Source organism: Tyto alba, unplaced genomic scaffold, assembly GCF_018691265.1.
Source record: "Tyto alba isolate M040663 unplaced genomic scaffold, T.alba_DEE_v4.0 Super-Scaffold_1000006, whole genome shotgun sequence".
Lineage (NCBI taxonomy): Eukaryota > Metazoa > Chordata > Aves > Strigiformes > Tytonidae > Tyto > Tyto alba.
In genome coordinates this window covers 35,949,907-35,964,826 of record NW_024881272.1, presented here as the reverse complement: position 1 = coordinate 35,964,826, position 14,920 = coordinate 35,949,907, and the positions used below count along the sequence as shown (strand labels likewise).

At 37.5% G+C, this 14,920-nt stretch overlaps 1 protein-coding gene and 1 non-coding gene across 2 annotated transcripts; both read right to left on the bottom strand.

Moving 5' to 3' along the window:
• Positions 1–430: 430 nt before the first annotated feature.
• Positions 431–13,829, bottom strand: RABGGTB (Rab geranylgeranyltransferase subunit beta). Its single transcript, XM_042803153.1, has 9 exons — positions 13,599–13,829; positions 12,866–12,973; positions 11,580–11,777; positions 9,071–9,176; positions 7,558–7,610; positions 7,328–7,438; positions 5,181–5,306; positions 4,211–4,360; positions 431–1,380 (listed from the first exon to the last, which is right to left on the bottom strand). Exons 1-9 carry the CDS (start codon positions 13,599–13,601, stop codon positions 1,240–1,242), a joined length of 996 nt encoding a protein of 331 aa, XP_042659087.1. The 5' UTR covers positions 13,602–13,829; the 3' UTR covers positions 431–1,239.
• Positions 12,624–12,706, bottom strand: LOC116960420. The gene has a single exon (XR_004406387.1). It is a non-coding gene; the product is annotated as a small nucleolar RNA SNORD45 (small nucleolar RNA).
• Positions 13,830–14,920: the final 1,091 nt, after the last annotated feature.

The window sequence follows — 14,920 nt, the reverse complement described above, 5'->3', positions numbered from 1 at the left end:
AGAATTCAATAGGCAACTGGGCAGCTAAAGAGAGTAGGGTTTTTACCTTATCTAAAAGCCTGCAGAGAAGGGTTAAAAAAATAATTAGAAATACTCAAGCATTCAAATACACATTCTCCCTTTGAAATTCTCTACAAGTAAAAGCCTACCAAAAAGTTACTTTGTCCAATTCTAGTTTACTCTCTACTAACACAAATAGGCTGGATAAATCTAACCAGCTGTCTTTTAAAACTGTTTTAAACAACTTTAGACCTTCCTTAAGCATAAGTACAGAGATTATCAAAGACTTCCTCCCCTTCACAATTACCTTTTACTCTGTATTTCAACTGGAATATCAGTCAATCTCAGCCAGGGAGTGTGGAATGTAAATTAAGAGGCAATTTTAGGACTTCTGTGAAGACAAAGAGGACTTCATCCTTCAGAGAACAAGTATTTTCCATGACTAGTTTTATTCTCAATTACACCATAATCAAGTGTTGGCAATTATTGTTTTAAAAGCTACCAAAGCAGGATTTCAACCAGCCACAAATTTAGGATCACCTCTATATTGTTACAAGTCACTGTCCTATAGAGACCTTCTCTAGAATTCTTAGCGTTAGCAAGGTATGCTCCATCTCGAGTATCAGTGAAATTTTGTCTAAGGGACTCATCAATAAATGAAGACATTTATATACTTTATGAAACGCTAATTTTTGTTTTCACTGGTATCAATTACTATCATAAGAAAAAGCTTTTTTTCTCAGTATATAAAAGTGATGGCAAACGTGAACAGGAAGAATTAAATACACAAGTGTGTGGCATTAAATGCATGGCTTAAGGAGGGCTTTGGGGTTCTTTTTCATATTCTTTTAAAGTGCTTTGTGTAATCCAAGATCAAAACATGCTTGTGTAAAGACAGATGCTAACATGGTTGATATCACAAGAATACAAAAATTAAGCATTCACACTGTTGCTTTGACTTGAATATTAAAAAAAAAATGCAAAGGCCCATATATTTAGATACAGAAATGTTTCTACATCTCTTATATACAAGCAAAGAACATGTTACACTCAGATTATTAGAGCCAGACTGTTCTGATACAGTTTACAAAGTGACAATGCCCACAATAAAGCTATTGCTTTACTTTTGTAGTGTAAACACATCTCAAAGAACAATATGCTAACAGTTTCAGAGATGAGATTACTTAAATCATTAAAACCAAAGCAACTGGGCATATCAACCTATTGTCTCTATGAAGCTTAGCTCACAAGCTCAGGCTGTACATTTATTCTTCTAAGGACTTCTTCTGGCATACAAAAGACAGGACTGACAGCCTTAATTTGTTCTTCTCCTAATAAAGACAGTCCAGCAATTCCAAATAAGGTGTGAAATGGATCCACCTGGAAGAAGAAAGAAAGTTTGCATCTGTTTCCAAAAGTCAGTCAACTTTTCATTTGTATGAAATGAAGCTTTTGTTTGCTACCAAGAGAACTGCGTATCTCCATGGCTAGAGAAGACAACACAACTTAACAAACTTGCATTTGTGCTGATGTGCGTTGACAGGCAAGATAATTTCCACTGCATGCATTTATGATACTATGCTTTACTCAGAGATGCTTGTTGACTGTCTACTGCTAAGATGACTTTTGACTCTGAATTTGGCAGGAAGCACTCACATGTCTCCATTAGCATGCAATTTCATAGGGTAGCAGAAGCAAAGATAATCAATATTTTTGAAGTAAATTTGATCATCTACAAGTACCACTTTAATAAATTCCTCATTTTAGCTTCAGCAACATTATAATGCTCTTTACTGGTCTCTGAATACAGAGCTGTGCTGTAAAATCTTGAGGGGGCAGAAGCAACCTACTGTGCTAGAAAACTGAAAGGAAAAAATAACAAGGAAGAAAACGCCCAGAAGAGACTGAAGCAAGTTATTTCACTGCATGAACCTTCCCTAAGAGCACATATCACCACATACGATAGACTATGAAGTCTCATGAAATAAGCGTCCTGCCAGTGTGGTTAATTAGCCATTCTACAAAATCCTATCCAAAAGTATCTCTGCTGTCTGGTGCAGCATACCTCCTGTTTGCATTAGTGGAACTTCTGGATCTTATTGCAAAGGTTCTATACCACAGTAAACTATGCTGAATTAGCATGTTATAGCCTTATACAGGATCTCCAACCACTGACCACAGCCTAGAAGGTTCAAACTACACTAGCATAGCAAGTCTTGCTCCTCAGTGGTTTGGCAACCACATTACAGGTGTGGTCAAAGCTCAGACATATGTTTACTTGCTCCTTCCCAGAATGAGTATGTGGCCATTAGAGAAGGGGTAAAATAAATAAGTACGTAGCAAAATAATAATAATGAACAGTACACTTCAGCAATGGCAAGACAGAATTTCCTTGTACTGATGAACAGGCCCAGAAGGGAAGATAGTCCCCAATGGGAAGAGTGCAAATGAAGTTACAGATTCAACCTCTTGATGAACAGTATGTGTTCATGGAAACTTGGATCCCTAGAAGATGTATCTACTGCTATATTGCCCGCTCCTTTCTGCAATGTTCTTTAAAGCAAGTAAAAAAGGAAGAAGCTACTGAATTACAACTGAAAGCTAACAAGCACAGCTACTAAGTTATCAAGAACTAGCTGCTTGGAACTTCAAAAAAGATGACAGAGCTCTTACTGTCAAGTGGTTCAAAACCTGAAATACAATCACTATTTCAAATCAAAAGACCAGAACCTAGAACTAATTTAAAAAAAATCCCAAGATCCCCCCTCCCCGCAAAATAAACAAGCAAACCCTCCCAAAACCACAAAAAAGCCCCAAAACAACAACAAAAAATCCAACAAACCAACAAACAAAAAGCAAAAAAACACACCAAAAAAAAACGAAACAGCCTCCCAAAACAACAAGGTCTGTTACGAATGAGTTTCTGCAGGAACAAATCAAAAGCCTGTAGGCATCAACGTTTCTATGGCAGTGCCCACTTCCACAATAGATGACAGGTGAAAATAATACAAAATGACCACTAATGTAATATGCAAAAACTCTCCTAAAGGTGCCTGCATTAGATATAGAGGAAAGGCTCTGCAAAGTTGCTCTTCTAGCAAGAGCTCAGGATTGATGTCAAAGCCAGAAAAGCATTAAGACTAAGTGTTAGGCTTTTCTTGGAGAATTCCAAAAAGAGAGAAGGCTTTCCTGTGAGCTCCTTAGAAACCGAAAAACCTTCCCATTTTCAGAACACTAAAACACGTGATCAACCAAGTGATACAGCAAAGTAAAGAGATTTCTCCCCCTCCCCCAAGTGGGAACAATGTACCAGCTTGCAAAGCAATAGAAAGATACTTCAGCTAATGCATTTGTGGAGAAAGGAGAAGACAGGGTCAGCTGCAAGAAAAAAAGCTAAGACCTCCCCCTGACTGTTGACAAATAAGCAGCCAAGTGTTCTACAGGAATTGCATTGAGGTCTCATAATACTTTTAATTTTATCTGTCTGGCACCCTTGAAACATACAAACTTGATTTGCTATTTTATCTGGACAATCTCAGTTATTTTCGCTTGAAACCAGAGACAACAGACCAGCTAAACCATTAATTGCTCTCTGAACCAAGCAGAAAATCCATACACCAGCCTCTTCATAATGTTATCACAAAAGCTGCGTCCTCCCTCATCTATGTAATGCCAATGAGAGGATATATTCAGCGGCTGGGCAGGCACAGAACAGAAGTTAGCATATAAGGATTCTTAATAAAAAACTGGGACTTACTTAGATCAGGCAAAACCACCAAGAGAGTTGAAGACTACTTAACTTGAACTGGAATCCAGCTTGCATATCATTTTACAAAACAAAACAACCCCTGAAAAAAACCCACACATCCCCAGAAAACCCCCCACCAAACATAGCATTTCTACAGACATCTTCCAAGTGGTCTTGTGAGAAAAGATTTGTGGGGTATGTGTTATGGGAACCAAAACAGAATTTGTAAGGAACAGCAACTGACTTCAGTGGGGGATACTACAGTTCAAGTGCAATATAAAATATGTGCTCCCCAAGCAAGCCTTCGAAAGCACCTCTACCCTATATCTTTCCTTTAAAGTAAACTGCAGGCTCTGCAAAACACACCTGAATCACAAGTTGAGTTACACGCAAAGGAGAAAACTAACTTTTTCAGTTGAAATTTTCAATTAGGTACATTTTATTTAATAAAGGATTATTTACCATATCTCCTGGTCTGTCAGCAAATCCTCCAGTCTCCTCATCCTGGCAAGCCAATATAAAGCAGCGCAGTTTCTCTCTGTCAATCCAGTGTAACCTACCAATCATCTTCAAAGATGCGAGCACCCACCATGAATAACATACATCAGGTAACTGGCAAGCAGAGAAGCAGATTATTATTTCATTTTGTTTTAAACATGACATTGCAAATTTTATTGGTGATTTTGCAAATTACTAGGTGTGCTCTCATAATACTGTTGCAGAAAAACAACACTTAAAGAGTTTCTTTGGAGTAAAAGAGAAGAAAGTTCCTGGTTGCAGTCTCTTTTCAGAGGACTTCCCTTTTTCAGGAAGGGGAAGTCTCTTTTTCAATCCTCTCCCCTTCTTCAACAAAACCATAAGAATGTGATTTTGAAACAGCCTCCACTCCACCTTCAGTGGGAGAAGCTAAAAAAAAAAAAAAAATCACAGTGCCTTTTTCAGGAGTAAGTACAAAGAACTTTGCATCAACTAGTTCAACGTTTTGGGTTTTTTTTTAAATCTGTTGGTTGGTTATCTATTTGCCAGTGGAGATTATTCTAGGCTACATGTTTCCCAGTGTGATGTGGAATTACACTACTACACTCAGGATTTACATCCAGTAAACCAGTAATTTTTGTACAAATCATACAGGAGAGATCATTCCCAATGTCAGAAAATATTCAGGTCCTGATTTAACAGGATACTGGTTCAAGTGGTCAGCAAGACAGACTTCAGCATGTGTACTTCCCTAAATAGAGGACTCAAACTAAGCATAGCTGAAGACTGCCTGACAAGTATTAGTGACAAAATGAAGAATCAAAACAAAGGTCTGACTTCTTTGAAAATTTTACTAAATATTTCACAGAAGTCATGACATTTTCCAGAAGTACCTCAGCTTTAGACAAAATAAACTCTATTGAGGTTTGAACAAACAAAATAAACCATCTAATACCTTCTCTGGTCGTCCGTTGAGACCTCCAGAAGGTAACTGACGTTCACAAAGCCACCAGCCCAGCAAGTCAACATTTATTTGATGCAACTGGTCTGTTATAGCCAGAAATCCTGTGCAACAATAGATCTAAAATTACAGACATAAATTTTTTTGTGTATTTAAAAACTAAGTATAGTTTAGCAGACTAAATGCAGGAAGATCTCAAAGCACAAATACAGTCACGCAAACACAATACAAAATAAGCACACATTTCAACTTCTAGTTTCACATGAGTTTTACTTTTCCATTAGAAAAGTATGTTATTGTTACAGTTGCTTTTGTATAAAATTACCAGTTATACAATGTAACTATAGAACAGTATGATCTTAGTAATATCACACACTAATCCAAGGTTTAGAAAAAGATCCTAAAAGATCAGGCAGAGCCATACAGTTTTATTTTAAAAACAGACTCTCAAGCCAGAGTACTCAAACTGATTTCTGCAGGCTGGATACGGCCTTTATGAAAACTTTGCATCCAGCCTATGGTTTGTTCCTGTATGTGCCTCTTACCCTAAGGCTTGTGGAGAGCAAACTAAAGACCAAATGAATTCTCTAGCAGAAACAGATTAACCCTGATCATTAACTACCCTGTCAATCCCACATATATCTAGTTATGTCAGGGTTACTTTCAATGTGCCATGTAATATATGTGCATTGATTAACCCTGTTTATTTTTTCCTGGGAAATAACATTTATAGTACAACAGCATACTCCAGTCACATTTCATGCAGTCACTAAGAAAGCAGCTAAACACAAACTGGAAGAAACCACAATATCAACCGAAGCCTGCTCATAATCACCTTTTCCTAATAAAACACACCCCCAAAAAGACAAAAAAAAAAAAAAAAAAACCACAACAGCAAAAGCACACATCAACAGGGATGAGCCTATCCAAGAATACTGCAAAATAAATGTGTTATTCCCAGAAAACTTTTGAACTACTGTGCAGGTGAAGGAGTTGCCCTTTGCAGCATTTTAATAAGCATGTGAATATATACAATAAACCTAATCCTCCAAGGAAATGCCAGCTGCAAATAGAGTGGGTTCAGCTACTTCATTTGATCTCCTTGAACACTAGAACATAGTCCAGACATTTAGACCATATGGGCAATGCTACTGTACATAAAACTCATAAGATAAAGTACATGTACCAGATTTAATTTTTTTTTCCCCAATTTAAAGAAAATGGGGTAAAAACCCAACACTTTTTCCTCAACAAAATACCTCTAGTATTTACATATGCTGAGGTGAATCCTGGCTATGGCATTGCTCACCATAATTATGCAAAATAAACAGGTGATTGTAACAGCATTCAAATATTTTATTAGAAGTTGATTTCTATTAATAAATTCAGGTTAAGTGCAATTATCCCTTCCATGAAAAAAATAAAAATAGGAAAGGTAGTTTTTATGTAAACTTTCTGATAGAATAAGTCATTGAGATTCTCTTCCCTTGAAAGATTCCTTAATGTGTTCCAATTATACTTCTGCATTCTCTTTTCAACTAGATTTTATTTTAGCATTTTTCAGAATTCACTGTCACCGGTAAAACATTCTTTAGTGCCTACAACAAAACATGATAAATGTTCCCATGCCTGAACTAGGCATCTCACCTTAAAACTGACTTCCCTCAAATAATTAAGCAAACCTTCCCTTTAGAAGGTACGAGTCTTACTTTTATTTGACTTCATCAGATGAAAAATATCAAAAATATTATACGATTGACCTTTACATTTCATTATGATTTGTGTCAGACACAGTGACAGATCTTATTCAATGTCCCCATTAATATCCATTTCAAATTCTCTAAAAATCCTCTTGTGAACTATTCCAACTTCACTATGTGAAGACTGAAATACAGTCTTAAAAATTGTTCTCTTATGATCTTTTTTTTTTTCCCAGACTATAAACTCGTGAGTCTCTACTCATCTTCTCAGATTTATCTACCTATTTGTTCATTTATTTCACCTAAGGTACTAGAATCAGGCATTTGGGAAACAAGAAAGGTATATTAATCGACATAACTGATAAATATTGTAAAGAAACATACATAGGCAGTATGTGATGTTTGCTAATTTAAAATATCTCCATATAAAGAAAAACTCACCTGTCCTGCATGTGATTCAGAACCTGGTCTACAACCAAATCCTCCATCAAAGTTCATACAGGACAAAACGAATTCTACTGCTTTCCCCACATCAATAGCATCCAGCTTTCCCTGCAAGTCAGAAAAGCAGCTAATGAACTTTGTATTCTAGCAAGCTCATTAACTACAGAAAGTTCAGCAGTACCAAAGAGAAGATTCTGTAGTTGTGCAAGTAATGATATAGGACTTACCAGAAGTGCAAGAGTTGCTGCAGCACAGAAGGAAAACCTTGTATCTATTTCTCCTAGAACGTGGGGGTAGGGAATGAAATAAGAGGATTTTAATTACCAATAACAAAAAGACATTTAAATCACCACTGAAATTATGGAACAAAATGTTAAAATACTAGCCAAAAACTGCCCCTGTACTGTTGCCTTTTCCAGTCCATGAATTATTTCCTCAGTGATTTAGAAAGTGTACATTACAATTCAAGTGTTCTGTATGTTTATCACACATAAAAGTGAACAACTCATTTTGAACTGATGTATAGTCAGATATATATCCAAATCAATTCACCCAGTGATAATTTACAAGTAACTACATAATTTTAGAGTTTATCTGTAGCGCTCTACTAGATAACTGCAGAGCAGTGGACTCGGAAATACTCAAGACACAACTCTTGATCTGCATTAAATCCAGGCAGAAACAGAATCTATTTTTGGTTGTAGAGGAAGACTGATGAAAGTTGCAAGTTTTCTTTTGCATACTTGTATCTGGAAGCTAAACCAAAAATGCCACACCTACAGCAGAATGATTGCCCAGCAATTCTGTACTGATACAGCTCTCTTAGCACAAACTCCAAGCAATTAATACTTGAAGTCAAGATTTAATATTGAAGCCAGCTGTAAACATTCTTTTTTTTTGGTCAAAGTGATACAAGACTTTTGCCAAAAGTCCAGTCTTAAACATATAAAACAAACACGTGCTGTTCTGTACTACATCAGGTATCACACTCCTTCAGTTGTGCTGTAACTGCCTTTCAGAAATAATGTAAATCCATTGTGCATTCAGTACATTTGTTTCAATACTTTAACAAAAAGGATGCAGCAAACTACGAACCATCTTAACACATAGAGTAATGGCTACTTTTACAGCAGCTTACATATACTGCCCTGATCTTGATTGCTGAATTTTACCAGAATATTAACATGAGTGATATGCAATAGATTTTACTAAAATTTAAGCGTTCCATGGGGATAAGTATATTTAGAGTGACTAAATATTTATGCTACAGCTGAAACATACCATCTCTGTTCATAAAGAACTTGTGTGCAGAAACAAAATCAGTATTAGGAAGTTCATGAGAACAAAACCAGTTTTTCTCATTCACATATAGTGAAAGATCCTTTCACAGCTGTCATTGGAAAAAGATTGTAACTGACTATCATTAAGTAGCAAGCATAAAACTTTCCTTATGGAATAGCATATCTAGTATATCAAAGTACTGTCCAGTTACAAATGGCCACAAGCTTTCTTCTTTAAGAGCTGGACAATTTATTTTTAACACAAGAATAGAATTGAAGTTTAGAATATTTATTAAAGGAATAAACCACAACTCTCTCCTTCACCACACCTCTTTTTTCATAATTGATAAAGTAAGCGTTCACATACAATACATAAGCAAAAAGACCATCTAAGGAAACTTAAGTTCACACAATTACACATGTCGACCTAGTCACTAAATTTTAAATATCTAAAAATTACCCCATTTGTCTCCAGCAAACGATCCATCTTCTTTTTGCAAGTTCTGTATATATTCAACTATTTTATTTATATCAACAACATGGAGACTATCATATAAGATAAGAATCTGAAAAAAAGCGAGGCAAAATTTTAAAAAATCAATTAAAAAATATATAAATTCTTAGATTTATAAGAGACTTTATTTAATTGACTGTGAACACTATTTTGAAAGGTTTATTAAAATAAATTTTCATTTACTACAGCTCATCTATCTGTATAAAAACTTTAAGAAATTCTCAAATGAAAATATAGGCAATTCAAGCTGAACTCTTTCATGCTTTGTTATTTTCCAACTTCCAGCTCTCCTTTCAAAAGCGTATTCAGGTTTATTTGTTTTTATGTTAGCATTACGTAGAACAGAGATTTGATTATGGTTAGATTTTGTAATGGGATAATGACATCAACTTAAAAATCTGTAGTGTGTGCACTGCTGCTACTTGGATATGTGCAAGTTAAACAGCTAGTTACTAATACCACTTACAGTCCAAGCCTTTCAGCAATGATTAGTTTCAAATTATAAGATTTTTATTTACATACAATTTTTAAACATAATGAGCAGAACCAAATTGCAAAAATTTAAGAAAAAGTATGAACATATGCCTAGACACAAACTGTACAGTCAATATATTCTTGAAGAAAAATAAAGGTCATAGTAGGGAATACAAAGCTTTCTGAGCTAGCACTGATTTGAACCAGTAAAGCCACATGACACAATGTCATGCAAAACTAACAATACTGTTTCTGAGCCCCAGCTGCCTTCGTGCTTTTACTCATAACTTGCATAATCTGTAAAGAGAGTAATTAAGAATTTATTATAAATAGCGTAATAGAAATAACAGTTGTAACAAAGCAATATTATAGTGCCAATGCTGAAAAATACCAACAACTATGACTTTGAGCACCTCGAGTTAGCTGGCATCTTTCAACTGTTAAATTTTATCTAAATCTTATGGAAATGCAAAAAAGAATGTACAACTTCAACAGAAAACATATATAATCATAGTATACTCCTTAAAAAGCAAATCTGAACAAATTATTATTAATTGCGATCAACAGAAGATGTAACATGACCCTTTAAAAATTCTGGATATGTAGATAGGACTCAACAGTGTTTGTGCACTAAGAACACAGATGCTCACTAAGATATGCTAATTAAGTTTACCACAAAAATTTTATGTTAGTAGTTCCTAACACTTTTCAACTTCACACATCTAGAGCTGCATTCAGTTGACATGAAAATATCTCCTAGTAACATCAAGTATTTATTTAAGAACGAACATCTTTAATGTAAACAATCTCAAATTGTACCCCATTCTCCTTATACTGGATTAGAATTTGTGAAAGTTTGATTGGACAGTTTGGAAAAGTTCAAATGTCATAGCCTAAAGAAACTTTAGTTTCCTGGTTCTCAAAGTACTCAGAGTAATTCTAGAGCTAAAGTGGTGATAAATATCAACTTTAGAGCACAAGTTAACACTCATCGCTGACCCAAGAAAACAGCATTCTTCTGTCCTACCTAAGGGTTTCAAATCTTAAGTCTTAAATCCAACACACTTTCTTCCTAAAACAGGATGCTATCTAATTTATTTGTAACCCCACTTAAATATTTCTTCCGTAAGACTGGACTAGATATATTATGCAAACAATAGTTTAGAAGCATTTGAGTCTTCTCAGTATTTTTTTCCACGATGGTTCGCATGAAAAGGAGAACAAAGACAAAACACAAACATACACACTAAAAAGACACAAGAGATAGTGAGAAATTAAATCTATAATGGAGATAGTTAGGGTAAAAAAATAAGATTGAGAATTACCTTTTTCTCATGGGAAGAGTACACACCAAATAAATAAATAAAATGCTTAACAGACTGGTATAATTTTTAAGTTATACACCAAAAAAGCAGATTTAAGGAACACAATAAGAACCGAGTACTACGATTTTTTTTGTACAGTATTAAAGTGTAAACACACAGTTATGCATATTACATAAATATGTAGCTTATATAAATATTACATAATTATTCATTAATGTTATAATATATAGCAATCATAATATATAGTAATATATACATTGAAAAATAAAAATGCAAAACTATACTCTTAGTCTGGTCATACCTCTCTTTCACCTCAATGTACACTAAGAATAATTTATAAAATCTAAAATTACCTACCAAAAACTCCAGTAAAACCTGTAGCTAATAAGTATTTCAAGACCATTACAAAATTTATCAAGAATGCAGTCACCATTAAATGATTATTAAAAGCACAACAATCTCAAACCTGACAATTTTTTAGCAAATGATACAGCTAAATCCTAAACTTTTGTCCAATAGATTTTTTCTTTTTTGAATAAGGTAGTGAAATATTTTTTGCCATTGGCATCCAACAGTACCTGGATCGTAAACCTGAAATCATCAAAATCATTAATTAAAAATGGTTTTTTTTTCTAAAATTACCCTGTTACATTTACCTGGACAGCACTGAGGGTATACAGAAGATGAGGATCATGACCTATGCTGGCACTTATTCCACCACATTCATGTTGACATGATTTGATGAATGCCAGAATTTCTTCTTTGTTCATTCGGTGCAGCTGCCCCATGAGATCCATTGCTGTCAGCCCCCAGTAAACACCACTCATCCTCAAATACTCCGACATACAGTATTCCTAAGTAGTGCATTATTTTAGTTCTTAATCAGATAAGCACATCATCAATATAGAGCAATGAAAATATATCAGTTAACATTTCCAAAGTTTGTAGTATGTCAACCATCTTCCATCCCATTAACAACTTACTGTGTATCAGCCACTCAGAAATATTCTATACATCGTGCATGTCTGTATATACACATGCATACATACAGGCAAATGGCACAGTATATATCTACAAACACTACATTCTCTTCGCCCCCTGTATTTTCTAGTTCCAAGTATCAAGCTCAATGTCAAACATTTACAAGTACTGGGCAGCAATTCACTCCATATCATCAGGTACTATCTTGGCATCCAAACTACCACTCAAATTACCACCCCAACAAGTCTCAAAAATAACAAGTCTAACACTTAATGAAACTTACTTCCAAGTATCAAAACTGCCACAATCTAAAAATGCACTAGGAAGTGAAGTTTCATATTGAATTATCTTACATTAATCACATCACCTACACTACCCATAAACATTATTTTCTACATGCAGTACTTTTTAAGCACAAAACCAGTCATAAGCAATAGCGCTTAGCGTTCTTTTGTGGACAGTAAAGGTAACTGCAACTCTTCTTCAGACATAAGCAGTTACTGACATTTTTCATCCGATGGAAATGGAATTCTATTATTGTAGGCTGTATCTGATGACCTATGACTGTGAAACTGATGCTAAAGTGTTTATCAGACCTACTAAGTATGAAGTAGTGCTGTGGTGACATTCAGTATGTTGTCCCATCAAAAGAGCAACATGTAAATGCAGCTATACTCATGCATTCTAGTGGATGAAGAAGCAACAAGTAGTTAATTTCTCAGGTCTCAGAGTAATTCTAGAGCTAAACCGATAATCTTCAAATTTATACTCAGATAATACATGCCAAAACTCATCACAGACCTAGGGAAATTAACAGACATCTTCTTTTACACTCTGAATTGCAGGGCAAGAAACAATTAGATTGTGAGCATGCATTTAATTCTTAACTCTGAGCAAGCGAATAAGGGTTATTATTGCTGTTAATAAAACCACAGATGTACTGAAACAAATCAACACCTACATAATCATCTTTCTTTGTCCCGTATGAAGCTATATAGTCCGCATGTTTCTCTGAAAGTAATGTGCTTGGGGCATCGGGTTTTATTACAACGTCCTTTTGTGGTGTCCCCTGTAAAAAGTACCAATAAAACGTCAGTTGTATTGTCAGTTCAAGAGGCTTTACTCCCTAGGTATCATTTAGTCAACAGCTAGTAGCAGTAACTGGAAACAGACATCTCTTCGTCTATTTTGAACATCAGGCAGATTTTGTATCTCTCATCGTCACTTCTGAGTCTGGCTAGATCCTAACCAGGGAAAGGCTGCGAACGAAATCTTTCAGCAAAGTTGAGAAAAATCACCAATTCGCGAGAAAAAAACCCGGAAGCGGTCCTTCACGGCGCGCGCAGGGGACGCCGCGCCCCTCACCGCGAAGGCCCCGGCGGGACGCAGACCCCGAGGCCCCACAGCGTGGGGCTGCCGCCCCGCGTCCCCACGCCGCCCCGACGTCGCCAGGCACCGCCAGGCCCAGCCCAGGCGGGCGGCAGGCGCGCTGCCGGGCCCACTCGGGAACCGGAGCGGAGAGCGCTACCAGCGCCGCCACCGCGGCCGCCGCAGCCGCTAGCCCGCGCCGGCCCCCCGGCCCGCGGAGCAGAGCTGCGCGGCTGGAAACCTGCGCGCCGCCGCGAAGGCGAAGGCACGGGCGCTGTCGGCCCGCCGGGCCGAGGCCTTTCCCTGGTACGGCGAGCGATACCCACCATGTTTGCCGCCTGCACCGGAAGGACCGTCGCGCTGCGGGGCGGAGCAAGGAGCGGCGCCCGGCAGGGCGTCGGTATAGCTGCCCGAGAGCCGCCCGCCGGCGTCTACGGGCCCGGCCCGGGGTGGCGCCAGGGGCGAGGCGGGAGCTCGCCGGGCGGCCCAGGCCGGTACCGGCTGCGGGGCCTGGCCGTCGTTCAGCACCGCGCCTCTCCCGGGGCTGGGCGGGGCGGCCGTTCCCGAGGCCGTGCTGCAGGGTCGGTGCGGCACGGCGCCCGGGAACCCGCAGAGGGCCCGCTCTCGAGCCTTCCGCATATAAGAAGACGTTAGGCTTGCCATAACTAAAGGTTATCTAAAGGGAGTAGATTTAAAGTGTACTAACTCCTGCTCTGCACTTCATGGCATCACAGCGAACAGGACATTTAGAAATAGTTTCCTTCAGGTACCTCAGTTCTGTGGAAAAGCAAATCCAAGAATTTGGCCACAGAGCAGATAACTGTCCTTTTGTTCAAAAAAACCCCCTTTGCTTCCTAATTAAAACTGTCTAGGATGATCGTGCTATTGATTACTGACACGTGATGCTGGCATGTGACCCATACCAGGGAGGAGCAGTATTTTGATTCTATACAGGAAATATTATGTGTAATCCTGTCTTGCATAGAAGAGTCAAAAATTAGTTTATTTTTTATGCATGTCAAATACTTATTTTTGCATTATTGGTCTTCCTTCGGGTAAGTAAGCTGGTGATTTATAGTGATTAAGCACTTTATTTAAAGAACTAAGTTCCCAGGTGGCCTACCTGAGAAATAAGCATTGCAAAACTAATACCTGATGACAGTAATTGTACCATCCAGCACTAAATTCAGATGATAAAAGATATCACAGCAAGGCAAGGACATTTTGGTAAGAAATTTCAAATGAATTCACAGAATTGTTGAAGTTTGAAGGGATCTCTTGAGATCATTGAGTCCAACCCACCTGCCCAAGCAGAGTCAGCTAGAGCAGGTTGTCCAGAATTGTGTCTAGTTGAGTATCCACTGATGGGGACTGTACAGCCTCTGCCAGTGTATGACATCTCTCACAATAAAAAAAGTGCTTTCCTGTGTTCCAGTGGAATTCCTTGTTTTAATTTGTGCCCACTGCCTCTTGTCCTGTCAGAGAGCACTACTGAGGAGAGGCTGGCTCCCTCTTCTTCACTGCATCCCATCAGGTATTTATGCACATACATAAGATTATCCCTGAGCTTTCTCTTGTCCAGATTAAAGTTTTAGCCTCTCCTCACATAACAGATGCTCCAATCCCTTAACCATCTTGTTGCCCTGTG